General features: G+C 39.0%; 2 protein-coding genes across 3 annotated transcripts; one reads left to right on the top strand and one right to left on the bottom strand.

The window, feature by feature from the left end:
• Positions 1-4,645: 4,645 nt before the first annotated feature.
• Positions 4,646-14,074, bottom strand: LOC131301801 (uncharacterized). The gene is made up of 6 exons (XM_058328244.1): positions 13,867-14,074; positions 11,362-11,501; positions 11,168-11,275; positions 5,507-5,577; positions 5,349-5,411; positions 4,646-5,270 (listed from the first exon to the last, which is right to left on the bottom strand). The coding sequence occupies exons 2-6, from the start codon at positions 11,423-11,425 to the stop codon at positions 4,971-4,973; spliced, it is 606 nt and encodes a 201-aa protein (XP_058184227.1). The 5' UTR covers positions 11,426-11,501; positions 13,867-14,074; the 3' UTR covers positions 4,646-4,970.
• Positions 14,075-16,436: 2,362 nt separating this feature from the next.
• LOC131301800 (pentatricopeptide repeat-containing protein At3g24000, mitochondrial) lies at positions 16,437-22,937 on the top strand. Of its 2 annotated transcripts, XR_009191435.1 has the most exons (2): positions 16,450-19,107; positions 22,874-22,937. XR_009191435.1 is itself a non-coding variant. In XM_058328243.1 (1 exon), exon 1 carries the CDS (start codon positions 16,556-16,558, stop codon positions 18,533-18,535), a length of 1,980 nt encoding a protein of 659 aa, XP_058184226.1. In that variant the 5' UTR covers positions 16,437-16,555; the 3' UTR covers positions 18,536-19,301. The 2 variants fall into 2 exon arrangements, 1 of the variants encoding a protein (XP_058184226.1); XM_058328243.1 differs by lacking the exon at positions 22,874-22,937 and having other exon boundaries at positions 16,437-19,301.
• Positions 22,938-22,987: the final 50 nt, after the last annotated feature.

Below are 22,987 nucleotides of genomic sequence, written 5' to 3'. Positions count from 1 at the left end.
CACATGAGTTAACAATGCGACCATAGATAGGAGTTTTGTAGTCAAATAGCAATGAGTTCAAATGTTATTTTCGAATAGATTACGGCCATCTTTTATCCTAATGTTTGTGGTGACTTATAATATTGTTTTCAAATAGATTATTCAATGATACGAGAAGAAAAAGACTATTATTGGGCATAAGCCGGGCATCTATACAACGTGGGGAGAAGCTCAACTCCAAGTTAATGGATACTCAGGAAGCATGGCGAAAAGGTACAAGACATTCGATGCAGCCGAAGAAGCATTGCTCAAGTATCACGAGGAGAGATACGCCCTCAAAAAGTTGCAAGACAAACATTACACATCCACAAGTGCGTTGAGAGTTGAACATCAAATCAATGGATGGAAGACGTTTGTTGTATTTTTTTTCTTAGGTTTCGTAGCTTGCATTTTGTTGGCACTTGTTATCGATTCCGAATGAATTTGAACGTTCTAAGATTATGTAAATTATCACTTTATGAACGGAAACAAGTTGTAACATTTTAGTTTGAAATTGAAGACGTTCCAACATTAGGTTCAACATCATGAACAGAGACGAAAAATGACAACATCCATGGATAACGCTATTTATTATTCCGCGATCTACATCTACTCCTCCGGCTTCTCGGGAGGGGGAATGAAGCAAACACGCCAATCATCAAACAGTGGAAACTGAACATCTCTTGTCACCAAAGCTTGTCGATGAACCTATGTCAAAATGAAAAAATTCAGATAAAGGAATATTTTCATCTTAAAAAATTAATACAACACTTTATTAAGGCTTACTTGGAGGATTGCAATCCACACATCGTCTTCAGCTACCACCATGTTTTGACTTGCGTCCCATTCAAACCCGGGACGATTAATTAGGTCCACAATGACGAAGCAAGTACGGCGCCACTTCTTTACCTTCGCTTCAATATGCCATTCCTCAATAGCAGCGTTAGGAAAATCACTGTCCATGATACGTTTCAAGTACCTCAAGTAGCCTGGACGAAAGTGTCCACTGCTTGTGGTCCACAATTGGGACTCCACCATTGATTTCAGTACCGAAATCAGCAGGATCTCCTCAGCCTGGACCCAATTGTGGCGAGGAGGCGGACGACTAGCCATACAAGAATAAGTACAAGAAAAAAAAAATTTGAGACTGGTTTTGTAATTGTAATTGTAATTGATGAATGAGTTTGACAATGAATTTACTTGCTATTTATAAGCAAAATTTACCAAGTATTCTACCACATATCTACCATTCAATAACATATCCATCATTCACCATTCAACCAACTTCTACTCTCCATTCTACACAAAACCATACATTCCATTCAAACCTACCCTAATTTGTCTTTTCTTTTTCACAAAAATCACATTCCAAAAATAATTGAAAAATAAATACAAACCATTCATTAAAAAAACGTTTTTTTATATAAATTTTTAAGAATATACATTTTTTAATTCATTTAGTTTTTTATACTTTCAACTTTTTCAAAATTGATTAAATATATTGATTTTTGAATTCATATACTTATTTTCATACATAATCAAATTTAACACTGCACATGGGCAAAATAGTCATTTGACAGTTTTTCCCATCATCCATCCCTTTTTATCCCTCCATTCTTTAAACCATCCAAACAACGTCAAATTTTATCCCCCTATTTAATACCCCATCCAAACCACATACTATTTTTCCCCCCTTCCATAAACATCAAATCGATGTGGGCCAACCCATCAAATTTAATACCCCATGTTATCTTATCCCCCCTTCATATTTTTTACCCCCGATTTTTTCCCTGCATCCAAGCGGGCCCTTGGGGTAAAAGATGGCTCACAATGGTATAATCAAACTTAACAACATTTTTAGAAATAATCAAATTTTGGGTTTTGGATAACCAAAACTAGCAACCTTTTTCAATAATCAAAATTTGTGAATCTCACACCACATAAGTTAACTGGTTCTAAAATTTATGTACACGCGTGTTTCAAATGATATATTTTTCTTATTTTCTTCGCCTGCTTTATATCTCTTTTTCTTCTGCCACGAACTCTTTCTTTTTCTTTCCCTCCAAAAGTGAAGCTCATATCTTTCAATCATTTACAATTCAACTCATTGTCACCGGATTAAGGTATTTCACTTTTTTTTTCGTTCCTCTCCTTGTGGTTGCGTACATGAAGAACCTTGTATTCTTTTACAAATTCAAGAACACATCTGTTTTTTTTTTTTTTTTTTGAGTAAATGATTTTTTTTCCAAATTCATAATATGAGGGAAGGAAGTCACCAATTTTTTCTCTAAAATTAAGGGAGAAAATCGATATATTTTTGCCAAAAAAAAACTGTAATGGAAGGAAGTGATCAATGGTGAAAAACATTTGTTGCCGCATTAAAGTATTTCACTTTTTTTTTTCGTTTTTATTTTATTCTTTTTTCGTTTCTTTCCCTGTGGTTGAGTACATAAAGAACCTTACATTTTTTTACAAATTCAAGAACACATCTGTTTTTTTTTTTTTTTGAGTACATGATTTTTTTTTCAAATTCATAATATTAGGAAAGGAAGTCACCAATTTTTTTTCTTAAAATTAAAGGAGAAAATCGATATATTTTTGTCAAAAAAAATGTGTAATGGAGGGAAGTGATCAATGGTGGAAAACACAAGGGGACAGATAGTGAAATTGTAGTGTATCCCTTATTTTAGTTATGGACTAGAAGTGACCATTGTGGACCTCAACATTGTTAAGCTTAACAATCTCTTAAATGGATAATCAAAAGCTGATGTGTCAACTTTTGGTTATCCATTTTTGATTATGCCACTGTGGATGGCCTAATAAGCAAATGTATGTGAATAAGCAAATTTAACAGCAATGCTCAAAAAATACCCCACATTGTAATAACTAAAGTTACAAGTCTCTTAGTAAATAATCAAATTTCACTCATTCCATAATCAAACTTAACAACTTTTACCAATAACCAAACTCAACAATTAAACTTAAAACTCAATTACTCAAAAACACCCCATATTGGAATCGTCTCATCGAGATGAATAATTTGGTATGGTCAGGTGAGTGATTAAAACTCGTTTGCGATTGGACAAATATGTATTGTGTATTGTTAGGTTTTTTTTGGTTAGGAATACAAAAATAATCAATGTGGAGATAGAAGTTGTTAAGTTTGATTATGAACTAAATGGATAATCAAATACTGACGTGTCACATTTTGATTATTAATTTTGATTAGCACCATTGCGGAATGCTCTAATGGGCAATTTCATGATTTTCTACTCGACTGTGGGAATCCGCAACACCCAACTTTTTCTTCGCCGGATAATAATTTGAGTCAAACTACATTTTACTCCCTTGTTGTTTATGTGAATTCTCGGTTGAGCGATTTACGTTTTCGTAATTAGGTTAAGCCACTTGACTATCAAATTAAGCCACTGCCCACTGGGCTACCACCAGGGTAATAGCTGAGTGGCTCATGGCTCACCCCCACAGGAATTGGGTGGTTAGGAGGTCACGGATTTGAGTTGTTAACAACAACCTCTCAAACTTGATCTTTTTACGAAACCCGACTGTCATCCACTAGCTCTTGGTGGAGCGATGGTTGCTATGGCTCTTTAGTCCCTTCCGGGGCCCGTCGCATGTCTACAGCCTCTATGGCCACGCCCAGGGGATAGTTTCTATGTCCGGTCACCCCCTCTTTCATCCTTTTGCTTCTTCAAAAAAGTTAATCAAAATATTCTAAGGGTGAGTTTGGACTAAATTAATTTTCGGTGAAGTTGCCTTTTAGTTATCCTTTTTTTAGTTTTGTGTCATAGTTGTTACATCACATTGTGAGTCTCGACGAAGAGAATCAAAGGAGTATAAAATACAAATCAAAATTGGAAAAAGTTCATATAAGCCGACGCTAAAGACACTAAAAAAAAATTGTCTTTTTCGAACTTTTTCTTCTTTAGTAACTTTTTTTAACTTTGATCTATATTTTTTTTTTATCTTCTATTTATCTCGTTGAGAGGAAGAATTAATTCATAAGATTTGATCCAAATGTAATAAAAATTAAGGAAAAAAACAACCAAAATGACTGTCGGAAACTTTAGGCCGAAAGGGGAATATGGTCCAATTCTTAACTTCCGTCCATGTCTTTCTTGATGGGATCCAGGCCCAGTCCTCGGCCATGCTCACATGGTGCTCGCCCAAATTACTAAAAGCTAAGCTCGTCCGAAGTCCGAATTGGGAGTGACTCAACATAGCCTTGAATATTTCGACCATTTATCTCTCATCCGAGGATTGGGGTGATTCAAATAGAGTTAGAAAGCTAAATGTACAACTACGTGTGAAATACAATGTTCTCATTTTAAATGTTTACCAGGTCGAAACGGGTCCGAAATCTACCTAGACAGACGTGACCTCCATCCATTCGCCCGACAGGCAATTTAAAAGGTCAAACTTGCTGGTAAATCCATCTTGATGGTGGTCAAATCCGTCCAGACGATCCAGACACTGAGAAGAGTCGAAAATTAGAGTTATTTTTAAAGTTTCTTTGGAGGAACTATATAAGTCCAGACCCAATTCGCATTTAGGGTTTTAAACTTTTCTGAGATGGCTAGAGAGAGGCAAAAGCAAGTGAGAAGAGGTATAATGCAACTACATGAAAATATACATAATAAAATAATGTAACTACATGTAAAATCAAAAGAAACTCGATACAACAGGAGCTTTAGCGTTTGCTGAAGATTCGAAGTAAACACAATCCATCTTTGGCATTTTCTCAATAGATGATAACCTAACAAGCATCTACACTCACAGCTTTGCATTTTGCAGCATTCTTACATTCATAAACCTTAACTGCATCCAACTCTCATCCCCTAGCAGTACCTTAAAACAGTTTCTGACATTTTGAATCTCTTCGACAATTTTGATCTGGTGATCATTAGACCTGCTGTTTGTAATCCAAAACAGTTCTATGACAGCTCAACAATCTTTGGTCGCTTTTTTGACTTATCGTTCCCATAAGGTTCGGTAGAATTATCACCTTCCAGAGGCTTCGATCTTTTAATTTTTGTAGGTGAGCAAGCCAAATGGTCACCATCATCACCGCCGTCGTCGTCGTCATCACTGCTCTCATCATCACTGCTGCTGCTATCATCACTGCTGCTGCTGCTAAGTGCCAAAGAAATCACTGGTTGATAACCAGCAATTGCAGACTCAGCAGCAGCAACAGCCTCAGGTGTATGGAGATCAGCAACGCCCAACATTAAATCCTAAATTCAAAAAAACGAGTTATATTGCTGCACTTGATCCAAATAGAAAATAAATTGAATGAAAAAGTTCTCCTTTACCATTTCAATGTATTCAGATTCGTTCCCGGAAAGTGCCTCGATATCATAGTCCTTGGCATTGTCCTGCATGTCCATGAAATCTACATTGAATGTTAGGACGAAAGAGAGAATCGGTGAAATTTTAAGAGGCAATTTGGGTATGATATTAATGTGCATGCCTTTGCATCATCCAGCAGCCTTCTATTTGCTTCTGAAAAAACTCCTAAGAAATCCTTTGCCTTTCCAAGAACTGTCATAGAGACAATACATTAAAAGCCATGTCGAAATACTTTGATTGATGTTTATTCTTCTCACAATGAGGTACAATATATAGACCGAATACAAGGTAAAATAAGGAAAGAAAATAAAATCAAATCAAATCCCTAACTGATCCCTAATTGATTAGGTACTGATCCCTAATTGATTCTACCTAATCAAATCCCTAATTGATTCTACCAAATTGAGTATCTTCCTAATTACATTCAATACATTAAATACAGTCAACACTCCCCCTCAAGCTGGAGCATAAACATCGTGTCCTCCCAGCTTGTGACAAATAGTATCAATGGAAGTCTTGGGAAGTGCCTTGGTGAAAATATCAGCCAGTTGAGAACCTGAAGGAACAAAAGGAGTGCTAATATCTTTAGATTCCACCTTTGACCGAATGAAATGACAATCAACTTCAATGTGTTTGGTCCTCTCATGGAATACTGGATTATTAGCAATGTGGATAGCAGCTTGATTATCACAATATAGAGGAGTAGGACCATGTACCAGGAACTCAAACTCTTGTAGAAGTGTGCGCAACCAAGTCAACTCACCAGCAGTATGAGCCATTGCTCTATACTCTGCCTCAGCACTAGATCGTGCTACAACTGACTGTTTCTTACTTCTCCATGTCACAAGATTGCCTCCTATAAAGGTGCAATAGCCAGTAGTAGAACGACGATCAGCAGGAGATCCTACCCAGTCAGCATCTGTATATCCTTCAATACGAAGATGTCCAGATGATTTGTAGAGAAGTCCACGTCCACGAGCATTTTTTAGATACTTCAAGATACGAACAACTGCCTCCATATGAGGAACTCGAGGACGAGTCATAAATTGACTGACAACGCAAACTGCATAGAGATATCAGGTCGAGTAATAGTTCGATAAATAAATTTTCCCACAAGTCTCCGATACATCTCAGGGTCGTCAATCAGCTCACCATCTTCAGGCATTAACTTAAGATTAGTCTCCATGGGAGTAGCTACAGGTTTAGACCCAATATAACCTGTATCTTTCAGGAGATCAAGAGTGTACTTCCTTTGTGATAAACTGATACCCGCTTTGGAACGAGCCACCTCAATGCCAAGGAAATATCGAAGCTTGCCTAGATCTTTGGTAAGAAAGCTAGAACCAAGATGGCGAATTAGTGTTTGAATCCCAATGCTATCACTACCAGTGATAACGATATCATCCACATAGACCACAAGAATCACAATACCACGAGTGGTCTTTTTAAAGAACACGGAATGATCAGCCTGACTCCGAGTCATACCATGAGAAATAATAGTATTACTGAACTTATCGAACCAAGCCCGCGGAGACTGTTTGAGGCCATATATAGATTTGTGGAGATGACACACACACTCCCCCTTGGACTCAAAACCGGGTGGTTGTGCCATATAGACAGTCTCAGACAGATCCCCATGTAGAAAGGCATTTTTAACATCAAGCTGGTGGAGAGGCCAATCAAAATTTGCCGCAAGAGAGATAACAATCCGTTCAGAATTAAGTTTGGCCACTGGAGAAAAAGTCTCAGTATAATCAAGTCCATAGGTTTGGGTGAAACCTTTGGCCACAAGACGAGCTTTCAGTCGATCAAGAGCACCATCAGTATTTTGTTTGACAGTAAACACCCAACGACAACCAACAATATGTGCTCCAATAGGCTTGGAAACAAGGGTCCAAGTATGATTTATGGACAAGGCATGCATCTCTTCTTCCATAGCGGATCGCCATCCAGGATGAGAAAGAGCTTCTAAAAAAGACTTAGGAACAACAACAGAAATTAGAGACACAGAAAAAGCGCGAAAAGATGGAGATAAACGATCATAGGACACAAACTGAGAAATAGGATGGAAAGTGCAAGAACGCGTACCCTTACGAACGGCAATAGGCAAGTCAAGATCTGGATCCTCAGACGGTGAAAGAGATGATGTGGATAGAGAAGTTGGGTCTACAGGAGCAATGGGTGGTGCAGCGGCGGAAGAGCGACGAACATAGACCTGTTTTATGGGTGGTCGAGAGGCAGTCTCGGCAGGACGGACCGGTTTAATGGGTGGTCGAGGAGCAATCTCGAGAAGACAAGGTGACAGACCAAGATCAACCAACATGGGTGACTGTAACCGTGCACCTGCTGGGGAATAATATGGGACGGTCTCAAAGAATGTCATGTCAGCACTTACAAAGTGCTTACGTAGCAAGGGACTATAACACCTGTATCCTTTCTGTGTTCGAGAGTAACCAAGAAATATACATTTATAAGAACGAGGATCAAGCTTATCACGACCTGGAGAGAAATTATGTACGAATGAAACACAACCAAAAAGTTTTGGGGGGAGAGAAAAAAGATCCTTGTCAGGAAAGAGAATCTGGTAAGGAGTTTTGCCGTTCAAAGCCCGAGATGGCATTCTATTTATAAGATAATTAGCTATAAGAACTGCATACCCCCAAAAATATTTTGGAACATGCATATGAATCCTAAGAGCTCGGGCAACTGCTAAAATCGGTCCATTTTTCCGCTCAGCAACCCCATTTTGTTGAAGGGTGGTTACACAAGTAGTTTGATGAATAATGCCATGAGTTTCAGTAAAATGCGTAAATTGATGAGAAATATATTCTTGGGCATTATCAGTCTGCAAAATACGTAATTTGGCATTAAATTGAGTGACAATTTCAGCATAAAATTAGAGAACACAGAAAATAATTGAGACCGATCTTCGAGAAGATATACCCAAGTTAAACGAGAAAAATCATCAATAAACGTAACAAAATAGCGAGCACCACATAAACTTGTGGTATGAGATAGTCCCCAAATATCCGAATGAACTAAAGCAAACGGTTCTAAACTAGGTGACTCAACTCGTAAAGGAAAAGAAACCCTACGATGTTTACTGAGTTCACAAGTGTCACAATTAAAAGGAGAAAAACTAGGTAAATTAGGGACTATCTTGCGAAGATTGGCAGAAGATGGGTGTCCAAGACGACAATGCCACTGGTAAGGTGTGGTAGTGGAGTGGAAGGCAGATAACTTGGAAGGATTGGACAGCAGAAGGTAGTACAAACCATTCTTCTCATACCCCCCACCAATCATCCTCTGCGTCTTGAGATCCTGAAATTCACAATGAGAGGGATAGAAGAGTACAGAACAATTGTGAGTTTGAGAAAGTTTATGAATGGAAAGTAGATTAAAAGAAAATTGTGGTAAGTATAAGACAGAAGTAAAAATAAGGCTAGAGGCACGATAAGTACCAAAGCCATGTACACGAATTTTAGTACCATCCGCAATAGTAACATAAGAAGGAACGGAAGGTGTAACGACATCAATAAGAAGAGACAAATCACCTGTCATATGATCAGATGCGCCAGAATCGAGAATCCATGGAGCACTGCCAGTACGAGAAGATGAGTGAAGGCAAGTATTACCTGATGAGACATGAGTCGCAATGGAAGTCGAAGAAGCATTAGCCTTGTGAAACATGGAATCATACTCAGACCTAGAGATAGTAATCTGATCTGGAGGAGCCAACCCAGATGGCTCCCCCTTAAATGTAGCCTGATTAGCCCAAGCCGGCTTGCCATGAAGCTTCCAACAGAACTCAACAGTGTGATTGGTTGCATTGCAATGTGTACACTTCTTGGTGCCACGACCACCACGTCCCCCACGGCCGCCACGTCGACCACCACGTTCATAAGAACCACTACGACTGTGGAGAGGATTAGAGTGACTAAAATTCCCAGAAGATGGAATAAGACCAGTAGCAGGACCAGCTAGAGCAGATGGAGTTGGATGCTCTAAAACAGAAGACTGAGGAGCAGCCCTTCGAACACGAGCAAAAGCCTCACCAACAGTAGGAACTTCCTTGCCGGAAAGAATTTGGGGACTGAGAGGAGCAAGTTCCGTACTCAGCCCGGACAAGAATTTGGTAACTCGAAATTCATCTCTGTATTTCTGCTGAACCTTTAAATCTGTGGTTAAAGATTGATAAACATTTAACTCATCCCACATCCCTTTTAAGGTGGAAAAGTACTCATCAACCGATCGATCTCCTTGTTGGAAAGAGAAAATATTCTCTGATAAATCTGATAAATACGAGAGAGATTCTGTTCGGATGAATATAACTCATGTAAAGTATCCCATACTTCTTTGGATGTGTCAAGGCATGCAACATTGTTAAAAATATCAGGTTCAAGACTATTCCAAAGCAAAGTCATAATACATGAATCATTTTGAATCCAAACAGAATCTTCAGATGGGGCATCAGTGAAATAGGAAGTCTCACCACTTGCTCGCAAAGAAACAGTCACAGCACGTGACCATGGCAAATAATTGACCCCATTTAATTTAATTGAGGTGAGAAAACGACGATGAAATGGATCCCTAACAGTGTCCTTAGAGCCAGATGTTTCGGTTTTCTTATCCTTATCACCCATAATACGAGAGCAAACCAAAAAATAGGAATAAACCAAATATTACCAGATCTGATAGGGATGCAACAGAGATACCCGGAATTGATATGGTTTAGATGAGGGTCTGACGTTGCTGACTAGGGTTCAAGCAAGGTTGCCGAAGTCCGACTGAGTGGGCGGCGGAGTTTGTAGAAGGCCGGAGAAGGCAGTCTCAGTATTGCTGAGAACTGAGAGTACTTCGTCGGACAAGATAGATTTCTCAGATAGTTCTGAGAAACAGAGATCGTTCGAGAGAGAATAAAGACAGGCTCCCTGGCTCTGAAAAAAGAAGAAGAAGATAAAGACGATACTTGGTCGAGAGACCAAGAAAAGAAGAGAAAGAAGAAATCAAGTTCTTGGAACCTGCTCTGATACCATGTCGAAATACTTTGATTGATGTTTATTCTTCTCACAATGAGGTACAATATATAGACCGAATACAAGGTAAAATAAGGAAATAAAATAAAATAAAATCAAATCCCTAACTGATCCCTAATTGATTAGGTACTGATCCCTAATTGATTCTACCAAATTGAGTATCTTCCTAATTACATTCAATACATTAAATACAGTCAACAAGCCAGTTGAAACAGTATATCATCATTATTGGTTGTTCATAGTATTGCATAGGAGTTGCAACCTTAGTGTTTACAAGAATAGGTAGTAATTATAAGTATGCATATTAGATCTGCAGAAAGCACAAAGTAATTGTTGAGTTGTAAACAATGAGCTTAATTGAGTTTCGAAATGCTATGAACTAAAAGCAACAACCTACCTCCATAAGAAATCACATCCAGATTAAGCGGGGGTAGCAGCACTTTTTTAGTCACGATATCGGTCTTTATAGTGAAATGATCAACAATTCTTTATTGTCAACCAGCAGCTAATTACTACAAATACCATGAAACCTCCCGAAAACTAGACATCCAATTGCAATTATAGAATGCACTAAAAGTCCCAGAGGGAGGGTGAATGGGACTACCAATTAAAATTTTAGTTCTAATTTAAGGGAAATACAACTAACCAAGTTCCATGCTCTTCCAATCAAATATTAATGGATTGTTGGCCGAAGCTCTCTAAGCAATTAAACTAAAGAGCCAAGACAAAGAGATATTTGTGGGTACCTTGGCTTTTAGGAACAGAAGAAGTGAATGGCATTCCATCGAGGGGTTTAGGTTTTGGGTTTTGAGTTTGACGGAATTCATTCTTTTTGCAGACAAGAAGCTTTGATTCTGCACAAAATACATATTGAGAATGAGTTAACATAACATGTACAAAAACACACGCACAAGGATATAAGTGTAATAAAGAGAGAGACCTATGGTTGAAGAAGACGAATTCTTGTTCTCCAGGTTGAGAAGATCTTTGTTGCTATCAGCCATCTCTCTCTCACTGCCTAAAGAGGGATTGTAGCAAGGTCGGCCCTAACTTATTAAGAGCCCTTTAGCCAGAGAGAGCCTAAATAGCAAACCCAAAATCGCAAATATTCAACACCATAAAAAGCCAAAAAATAGCAATCATTACAGGAATTTAGAAGTATCCCTTAAACATCACTCTAATAGTCTTATTCCATGATTTACATCTTTAGAAGCAGAAATACAAATTAAGCAAAAGTACTCAATCTTCTCCACCAATTTCCTAGCTAATACTAGCTATGAAGCACGGATACTCTATTTTAGGCTACGTATCACGTACCGTACGCGTATCGGACACGGATATGCTCGGATACTCTCCGGATACGTGTCCGATACATTTTTAAGAGTATCCAGATTTTTACATTAATTTTTGGTACCCCGATACGATTTGGATACATTCGGATACATTGTGGATACGTTTTGGAGGTTTTGGATACGCGCGGGGTTAAAATTGTTATTACTTAAAATTAAATGGTGAAAACTGCAATTAGGTGTATATATATGTTTTGAACATACTGTACATAGTCAAACAAAGGGATTACAGAGAAGGAAAAGTCAGGAGTCGATCTGTAACTGTAAGTCTCTCTCTTCTCTCTCTTTCTCTCTCTCTGTTCTCCCTCTCTCTCGTCTCTCTCTTCTCTCTCTCTTGAAGGGTTTTTTTTATACCTCTGAGTTAGGGTTTTCTTTTATAGCTATACAGTAAATTGAGTTAGGGTTTTTTTTATACCTATACCTATCATCTCTCACCTCTCTCTGGTCTAATTTAGGTTGTTATTTGATGGATTCTTCTAGGGGGTTTTTTTTGGGTATATATTTTATTTTTATTTATTTTTATATTCAACGTATTCCCAACGTACCGTATCCTACTTTTTTGAAAAATCACGTATCCGCATATCCATATCGTATCCGTATCCCGTATTCATATCCGTGCTTCTTAGAATACTAGAATAACTAGTATTCTTGGATACTTTATAGTACTTTATACTCGTACATCTAAACCCATTTTTTTGGATCTTCCATTTTATTATCACCTCATTTCGAGGGAAAACATATAAAATAGAACGTAGCACCTATTAGATTGCAGCAATTACCAACAATAATAACCAAATCAAGTCAACCATAAGCATAAGAGCACAAAATCAAATCATAGAATGTAATAACATCGGCATAGTTTTGGATAACATTACCAACAGAAACCCTATTTTTCAAAAGGAGTCAGAAAGAACAACCAGAATAAAGTTGCAATGAGGTGCATAGAATATCTATTCTCATACACAAAGGGAGAAGACAAGTTGGAGTGACCCTCAAATCAAAGCGGTGGACATTTTTGTCTACGCCAATACTGCCCTCACCCAAATCCAATGTTCTAAAACTCGCTTGGTGGTAGTTGGGCGAGCGGCCACCTTCCAGGCCGAGCACTCGGTTTTTTTTTAATGTTTTTTTTTTGGGTAATTAAACCATTTTATAAAGCAAACCAACCAAAAACCACGGAATAGAACCAGCATTACAAAAAAGAGAACGAGGCACAACCTAACAACCACCTATATGCCCAGGAAAAGACACAAAATAAATCAACAAGACTTTACATTTGATCAAAAAATCTAGAGCTAAGACACCAAGTCTTAGCTACCAAACGAGTAGTATTAGTGTATCACAAGGCTTCACACCTCGCCACGAACACAAGCAAGCTCTAATCTCTTCAATGATCAGAGTACAGGGCCGGCTCTAGGCACAGGCCCACCAGGCGGCCGCCTAGGGCCTCCTTCTTTGGGCCCAATGACGGGGCCCCCAAATAGTAGAATAGATTAAATATTATGTATGTATATCATATTGAAAGAAGTTTGGTGTAGCACCAGTGGCTAGTGCGTGAGCAAATAGAGACAAAGGGACGCATGTTCGATTCTCTCCCTTTCAATTTTTAAGCATCAATTTTTGAACCTTTACAAAAAAAGATTTGAAATGCTACTTGCAAGGTTCGAACTCACATTCTGAGGCTCTAAAGAAGCAGCTAAAAACCGCTCTGCCACACTTTGTTTTGTTGCATATAGCCATATACCGAAAAGTTTATTAATATACTAAAAATGAGAGGCCCCATTTTCGACCACCGCCTAGGGCCTCACTAATCTCAGGGCCGGGCCTGTCAGAGTACTCAGACTCAATGCAGAAGTTGTACCCCAAATGACATCCATAATACATAGAGATGTTCCCCAAATGACAGCCATAACACCCACACAAAAAAAGTAAGTGTTAAAAAAAAAAAACTATAAACACTATAGTCTACAATCTACACCAGTATAACACTATAACACCAGTACTGTAGAGAGTAGAGAGAGAGACGAGCAGAAGAGAAGGAAAAGCCGAGAGAGCGAGCCGATCGGAGGGAGACGATCAGAGAGAGACGAGCTTACCAAGGTCGAACAGGAACAGCAACAACAGTTGTCGTCGTCGCCGAAGAGGAGTAGTCGGCAGCGGTCGCTTAAACAGATCGATGCATATCGATCGATTTAGGGTAATTATAAACTTACAAATTACACTAAAGCTCCCTGAAATAGCATATTTTATATTTTACCCTGATTTTATCCATTTATTTCCACTTTTTCCCGATTACAAAGACTTGCCGAGTAACCCCAAGTTACCGAGTAATCACAACTGAGTAATCACAACTCACTGATTACTCACCGACTAACGCGAGTAAAGGCCGAGTATTCGTCCGGCACCGATGGCCAAGCACTGAATAGTACTTGCTGAGTATTTTCGAGTTTTAGAACACTGCCCAAATCACATAATTAAATTTTAATAACCTATAATGGACGGTACATTTGGCAAAATTGTAAGTTTAGAGTCCAACCCAACCCACGTTAACTTTTTCATAACTTCAAAGTTAAAAGAATTTTTTTATAGTATACAAATCACTTTTTGGTGTATGGTACCTAAAAAATACTTTAATTGTCACGCTCTCGATGTTCAACATAAGTAATAATCTTTTACAATAAATAAAACAACTAGCGGAATACCGATAATACCCAAATGACATTCTTTCCCCCTTTCTCAAATTTAAATCCAAATGTTACAATCCTGACTCGAAGCCCCAAGTTTTAAAAATATCGAAAATAATATTGCAATTTACAATAATCGTTCTTTCAAATACTTCATTCAAGACAAATGCAGATGATCGTCTCTTTTATACCTTCGAAAGACAAGGTCTTGCAATAGGGAAAAAAATCTCATAACGGATAGTTGTGTATATTAGTTTTGTTTCATGATAGTTGTGTATATTAGTTTTGTTCCATGATTCAGGTTCGGAGATGATCTATATATTGACATATAGAAAGGTTGTGTCGCTGGTCAATATGTTTGGATAACAACAACGTAAGAAATATGTCTTCTTCTACATTTTCTCCTTGGACTTTCATCTCCGTTTTGTTTTCGCGATATTTGGTACTCACATCTTTAACTAACTTATTCAGGTGTATTTTTCATTTTCCTTACGAGTATTTTTCAGGTGGGAGAGAAAACTCCTCGTTGCGCATAAATAAGTGGTATATGTATGAGAATCCTCATCTTACGCGGGTGTAGTTATTATCTATAATTAGGAAGGAACAATATAATTTATAATTTTTTTGCTATTTCCTTCTCTACTATTTGTAAAAAAATATCTACCATACAATGCTTTTTTAACCAAAACAATTGATACATAAAAGATTTAGGCATCAAACATCAGTTAGTGTTATTTTATGTCATGTCAATTACGATCTTGTGCGTAGCACGGGCTTTATGCTAGTAGAGTACTATATCAAATCACATGATAAACTTAGACATATCAAAAAATGGAATTGTGTTTTGTAAAATGGATAGTTTATTTTGGGAAATGATATTGACACTCCAAAAATTGATGCAAACACTCCAAAATATGTGTAACACCAAAGTCACTTCCCTTTGTTTTTCGGAGTGTCTGCATTAATTTTTGGAATGCCAATATCATTTCCCTTTATTTTTTAAAAAATTTCTTTTATGTCCCTTCGACTTTGACCAAAATGAAATTTTGGTCTTTCACTTTTCAATTTCGGCATAAAAATACTTCGACTTTTCAATTTTTTTTCAATGTCATCCATTAGGGATATATACATATATACACAAAAAATAAGGTGTCTGGATCAAGCACCCTACACACATCGGATGTCATTGATTCTTGCATAGGCCCCCTCGTTTTTTTTAAAGAATTTTTGAATGGCTCGGATCGGCCGTCCGCTGGCCGAAGACGGCCCAGCGCGGCCGTAGCAGGACTCAAAGAAAACGGATTCCTTCTAACGGTTGACATTGAAAAAAATTGGAAAGTCGAAGTATTTTTATGCCGAAATTGAAAAATGAAGGACCAAAATAAATTTTTGATCAAAATTGAAGGGATATAAAAGAAATTTTCCCTTTATTTTTATAGGAATAATTATTAATGAAATCAGATCGTTAATTTTACAAACCAAAATTCAATTTTTGATATATCTATCGATGTTAATTTTCGATATATCTATCGATGTTCGATCAAGTTAATTTTTTGTATATAAATATAAATACTATTTATGGGACCAATTATACCAATAAAAGCTCGGTGGAGCCTGCAATGGGCCTGGGCGGAAAAGAGGGATTTGCCACTCACAGTGGATAGAATTTAGGCTCCCATTTGGAACCCATGGAAAATGGAAGAAAAAATTCAGGGAAGAGAAAAATTCAGGGTTGTTTGGTTCCTATTTAAGTAAAAGGAAAAGAAAATAGAAAAGAAAGAAAAGTTCTGGAGAGGAAAATGTGAGAGAACTCCCCCCATACTATTATAAGGAAAAGACAATTAAGAAGTTTTCTTTTTTTCCCATTTTTCTCTTGCCAAATAAAAGAAATTAATTTTTCTCACAGTTTCTTTTCATTTTTTTCACAGTTTCTTGAAGCCAAACGATAGAAAAAAAATCTACTTCTTCACATTTCTCCCATTTTTTCCCCCTTTCTTTTCGTTCGTTTCCTTTCTTTCTTTTCTGCAAGTTCCAAATAGAGCAGTATTTTCAAGAAGAGAGTTTCTCCCTCAACATCTCTACTCAAAATTCATGAGAAAGCATGTATGTTCTCTCCTCAACCGTTGATGCAATCTTGTTATCAAAAAATGCAGCGCTCATTTCCTCCTCTTCTCCAACCAGACCACTCTTTTCGATGCTTCTCTCTCCAGCATTCAGAACCTCATCATCTGCATCTACAGCTACTACTACTACCACTACCCTTTCAAAAAATCCGCAAATCAACAACAATGAAGAAGAAAAAAACCAAGAAGAGGAGGAGCTGGACCTAATCGACAGCGGTTCCCTTGAACAAGACCCCACCCATTACACCAAGCTACTCAATAACTGCACCAAACTCAAAAAGCTTCTTGAAGGCCGCAGCATCCACGCCCACTTCCTCCGTTCCCAGTTCACCCACAACCTCGTTATCCAAAACACCGTCCTCAACTTGTACGCCAAGTGCGGCAGTATGGACGAGGCCCGCAATTTGTTCGAAGAAATGCCTGATAGGGATATGGTCACTTGGACTGCCTTGATTACTGGTTATTCACAGAATGATAGGCCCCGTGATGCGCTTCTTTTGTTCCCACAAATGTTGCGGTTCGGTTTTGAGCCCAATCAGTTCACGTTCTCCAGCCTTCTCAAGGCTGCTGGGGCCGTGCCGACAGATAGGGACGGCAGGCAAGTTCATGGTTTTGTCATCAAGTATGGTGTTGATTCCAATGTCTACGTGGGGAGTTCACTTGTGGATATGTACGCGAGGTGGGGACTTATGGATGAAGCACGGTTTGTGTTTGACAAGTTGGTCAGCAAGAATGATGTTTCTTACAATGCTTTGATTGCAGGGCATGCTAGGATGGATGAGGGAGAGCAAGCGGTTCGTTTGTTTCGTGTGATGCAAAGAGAAGATTTTAGACCTACCCATTTCACTTATTCTAGTGTTTTCACTGTTTGTGCTAGTATTGGAGCCTTGGAGCAGGGAAAAGGGGTACACGCGCATATGATGAAGTTGGGGGAACAGCTCGTTGCGTTTGTTGGCAACACTCTTCTTGACATGTATGCGAAATCGGGTAGCATTGAGGATGCAAAAAAGGTTTTTGATAGACTGGTTAGGCGAGATGTGGTTTCGTGGAATTCAATGCTTAATGCATGTGCCCAACATGGGCTTGGGAAGGAAACTGTCGAACGCTTTGAGCAAATGCTAAGGGTGGGAATTGAGCCTAATGCCATAACTTTCCTATGTGTTTTAACTGCTTGTAGCCATGCTGGGTTATTGGACAAAGGACAATATTACTTTGAATTAATGAAGAAGTACAAGGTAGAACCCGAGGTTTCACATTATGTCACGATTGTAGATCAGCTTGGTCGTGCTGGTCAGTTCGATCGTGCTAAAAGGTTCATAGAAAACATGCCAATTGAGCCTAATGCAGCTGTTTGGGGTGCTTTGCTTGGTTCTTGTAGGATGCATAAGAACATGGAGTTGGGGGCATACGCTGCTGAACGCGTATTTGAATTGGGCCCTCGTGATTCAGGACCTCACGTGTTACTGTATAATATCTATGCCTCTGGTGGTAGATGGAGTGATGCTGCCAAAGTGAGAAAGATGATGAAAGAGAGTGGAGTGAAGAAGGAACCTGCTTGTAGTTGGGTGGAGATCGAGAATGCTGTCCACGTGTTTGTGGCAAATGATGATGCTCACCCTCAGAAAGAGGAGATGTGTAAGAAGTGGGAGGAAATTTGTGGGCAAATTAAGGAAATAGGCTATGTCCCAGACACCAGCCATGTTCTTTTGTTTGTTGACGAGCAGGAGAGGGAAACAAAGTTGCAATACCACAGTGAGAAACTCGCTCTAGCATTGTCCCTTCTCAAGATGCCGCCTGGATCCACTATCCAGATCAAGAAGAACATCAGAGTTTGTGGTGATTGCCACTCAGCATTCAAGTTTGTGTCTAAGGTAGTGCAGAGAGAAATTATATTAAGAGACACTAATCGGTTCCATCACTTCCGTGATGGCTCTTGTTCTTGTGGGGACTACTGGTAGCTTTAAACGTCACTAACTAATCATTACAAGTAGGGTGGTTGTTGGTTTACTACCTGAGTACCTGTGTGTCAATGGATAGGCTTGGCATTGACCAATTGCAATGGGCAAAGCTACACAAAGTAAGGGCAGTCAATATGGTTGATATGAAGTGAAGGACAATACAAGATAGGGTAGGAAAGTAGAGATTTATTCGGCAAGATGCTTCAATCACATACCAAACTCTAATGGAATCACCCAAGGTTTGACTTTCAAAGACTCGGACCCACAGTTTTGACAGTATTCTCGTCTTTGGCCTTTGGGCACTGGTATACAATTTTTGAGCCTCAGACTACACTTGTGCTCCTGCCCATTCCAATGCCATTACAGGGCTGAAGTCATATTCTGAAACCTTGATACTTCTTATAGGAACAGCGTACCGAGCTATTTCCTTTAACACAGAACTGTGGAATTTCGCGTCCTGAGCTTTGGTTACTAAGAGGAAAATGGGAAGTATGAGAAGTTGGAGCGATTCCTATGCGGTAGGTAACAAATTTGATCAGTCGCTTTATAAACAAGGGAAGCATGCTCCTCAGGTAATGCAAATTCGCACCATTAAAGTACCTTTTGCTGTGTTCTCATGCAAAATATAGGACTAAAAGTATCATGTTGATATGTTTTCCTTCTGGTATTTTTACGCGAATAGTTACTTTTTGTTATATAAACAGCAATCTGTAGTGCCATTTAACTGGTGGTTCCAATAGGTTTATGTTATGTGGCTTGCCACAAAGACAAGTCTTGTCTACTGCTGACACTCCATTGGAGAATGGGTGAGATGTCAGAAAACTAGTTCCCGTTGCCTGGTCTCCTTGGCAAACTCTTCCATATCTGTTATAGTGTTGCTAGCGACAAACCGGTTCTATTCACGGTGATTTGAAGGAAACAAGTAAAGGAAAGGTTTAAGATGGTATTCTAGATTAAGAAAATTTAGAGAATAACAATCTGCCCTAAGTACAATAAACATATATCATGCATACCTGCAAGCAGGGAACAAAATGAAAAATGTATGGTGGGGTTGATACGAAACTTGGAGAACGGATTTGAATTCTGCACACTTTTTAGGTGAGGTGAGATACAAAACCACTATCATCTGCACCAGTGTTAATATACTTGACAACTACATAAATATCAAGTATTGTTAATACCGAAGGAGGGAGAGTATGAAAGCTGAAGGTGGTATACTGGTATTGTTGTGAAGTGCATGGTAAGGGTTCATAGTGACACTGGTATGCATATATTTTGGATTAATTTGCTTCAAATTAACGCTGAGAATACAAATAGAAGTTGCCAATCTCCTCATCCGATGGTGTATTCATTTTTTTGCCTCTTCCTTATCCTTTTTGTATATAGTTGGAGAGTGTTTATTTGAAAGATCTTTCAGCATTTACTAGCATCTCTTTGGAGCATAAACCAATCCGATACTCAAAAAGGTTTTGTCATGGGTTTTGTTGAATGTTGACTCCACACTCTTCCCATAAATACACTTGTGGGGGTGAGATCAGGTTTTGCCTCTGGACTATGAGTTCGGTTTGGATCCGATCTCGACTCCTCTATCTGGGACCTCCTTAGCCTGCAAGATCAACTGCCAGGTAATGCCTTACTAGTCGTACCCAGCCAGAAGGCACTCCGATGCGGCGATGCCCAAGCAAGTCTCAACTCGAGGGATAAAGAGTACATAACTGTAGCAAGTCAGGCGTGTTCTTTCCAAGAGTTATTCTGTACAATTTAGTAGAGAGACCTGACATGGGCTCCAAGAAAGCTCATGCCAGGCATGTCCCCTCCATGACGTCTCCAAATAACTGTTTCTTGGGAATAACACATGCATGATGACAAATAAGTGGACAACACATGGCATAGCCATTCTACTCAGTGCTAGCGTGGCTCCACCCAGTCTCGTATGTAGCCAAAGAAGCTGCGGCCCAGCACCTTGCCCCGCTCACCATTCCATGGTCCAAATCGGCTACGAGCTGTTTAGGGGCTTTATCGTTGGGCTCTTGGGCCTTTCTTCATTGGGCTTTGTCGTTTGGCTCTTGGGCCGAGCGACCCCCGTCATTCCCCCCACCACAATGCTTTTTAGACATGTTATTCGTTTCCACTTACACAAGCATTGACTCTAGAATATGGTGTATACATTGTTACAATTTCGTGCCCCGACCTTAAGTTCTAACTTCTGGGATTAATAGGCACTCCTCTTCTCTAAGCTTAACGAGTATGAATGAGCCAAAAGGCAACCACTTGGTTCCATGGGCCTTGGGAACAACTTGACATGTCATACCACATAAACTGTGCAAGATCAATTTTTACATCCCATAAAATGGCGTATTGCATCGAGAATCCACTCATAGTTTCAAAAACTAAGAGTGGATTCTTGTTTGAGGGTGTAGCGTTCACATCTGATAGGATTCGATCATTCATGAGAATTGAGAGCCAATGAGTACATTTGTTAATAGCAAGTTCAACAGTGAAGTACTAACCGGTTCATCCACACTGGATCAAAAAAAAAAAGTTCTTAGCTGACTTCTTAGTTCCTGATGAATTTGTATAATGAAAGATCGAGACCGTATCTTGAGCACGGACCGACAATAAGGAATGAGGCTTGGAAATTCATTCCAAGTGCGCCGTCCTAACTTCTGTCCCGAGTGAGCGTATCGTAGCCACGCATTCCCCACCTCTTCCCCCACCAATTTTTAAAACGCCAAATTCGGTCACCTTGGTATGCACAGGCACCACAAATCACGAGAAAGTGATATGAAACATTAGGTATGAATGTCACTTGTTGATGCCGAATCGGGTTCTTCCTCAACGGTATACATGTCAACCCCACGTATGATGCTGGGGGCCTAGATATTCCCTAGAGTATAAACATAGAATTAGACAAATAAAAATGCATGTTCATATATATATTGTCTATATATTCTTCAATGGGTAGAATTATTGTAGGGTTAGCAGAGAGAGATCATCGTTCGTGTTTGAAACTCTAGCAAGCGCTCCCTCAGCACTTGTTAAATCATGTGCTTAAAGTTGGCCCACATGGCTCAAAAAAACTTTTGCTTTACACAATTCAATTTTTGGTGCTTGAGCAAACATGATTCTACTCCAGCGCACTCTCTTGCTTGAAATTTATATTTTCAGTGCTGTACCCAGCGCTGGCTCGACACTTGGTAAGCTCTCTAGTAGACAACTTGTGTTACTAGTGCTATACTTTATTTGCTTTCATTCCCTCACCACTTTAGCTCCATCAAGTGACAAAACACTCCTAGTGCGGTCTCCCATGTGAGCTATATATAGCCAAATGATCTCATCCTTCCTTTACATAGCCCGCTCAATGGATGGGCAGGATCATTTTCATCCAATGCTCCACATTCTCCGTAGAATCTTCCTTCCAAATATCTTTCCTTCCTCTTATCTCCACAACATTCTAGAACTCTCCACACAACTCTAGCATGTGGTGGAGTCTTCCACAATCTTCGAGAATATTCCAGATCCTCTAGAACCCTCCAGAACTCTATAGGTTCCTCCACTTCTAGAACATCCCAGAAATATCTAGAATATTCTAGACCGTTGTAGAATCGTCTAGATTATTTTCCAACATTCTAGAGAGTTCTCCACCATTCTAGAATACTCTAGATTATAATCAATAGGTTTTCGTTAATTAAGTCACTTGCCGTAACGGCGAGTCTTGTATACTACTAACACTGTTGGAGAACGGGGGCGATTTCCATATTCATAGGGAGAAAACTAGTTCCCCTTGCCTGGGTCTCCTTGGCAAACTATTCCATACCTTTTACTTGCAACAAACCCTTTCTATTAATGTAGATTGGAAGGAAACAGAGAATGAAAAACGTTTAAGAAAGTATTCTGGCTTAATAAAATTTAGAGAATAACAATTTGCACTAAATACAATGAACATATATCATGCATCTGGACTATAGCTGCGGGCAGGAATTTTTTTTTGGAAAATGTACGGTTGGATTAATATGAAACTTGGAGAATGGATTGGAATTTTGCATGCTTTTTAGGTGAAGTGAGATACAAATCCACAATTATCTGCATTAGTGTTAAAATCTGCTACACACTGATGGCACAATTTGTAGTTTCTTGGCATTGTATAGCTTTCAAACAAGTCCGACTTGGTGGCTGTTGCTTCCCACAATCTATCAGTCTTGTCGTGCCTTCGAAAATGTTTAAACATACATGGGATGAAAGGATTGTTTTTAAGTGAATGGAAAGGGTTCATACTGGTGGTGGTATACGTATACGTTGGATTAAATTAATTTAATTGAACTGATATTTATTTTGTAGGCAACTATATTCAGGGTAGGGCCGGGTAGGAGTCTGGAGAAAGTTGCAGAGGCTAACAGTGATAACTTTCGCTTTAGGCCTCCGAAAGTTAACCCAAAACTAGGCGTCATTTTC

The sequence above is a fragment of the Rhododendron vialii genome, chromosome 9a (genome assembly GCF_030253575.1).
Source record: "Rhododendron vialii isolate Sample 1 chromosome 9a, ASM3025357v1".
Taxonomy (NCBI): Eukaryota; Viridiplantae; Streptophyta; class Magnoliopsida; order Ericales; family Ericaceae; genus Rhododendron; species Rhododendron vialii.
Note: the sequence above shows the minus strand (reverse complement) of the source record. Positions and strands in the feature narration are given on the sequence as shown.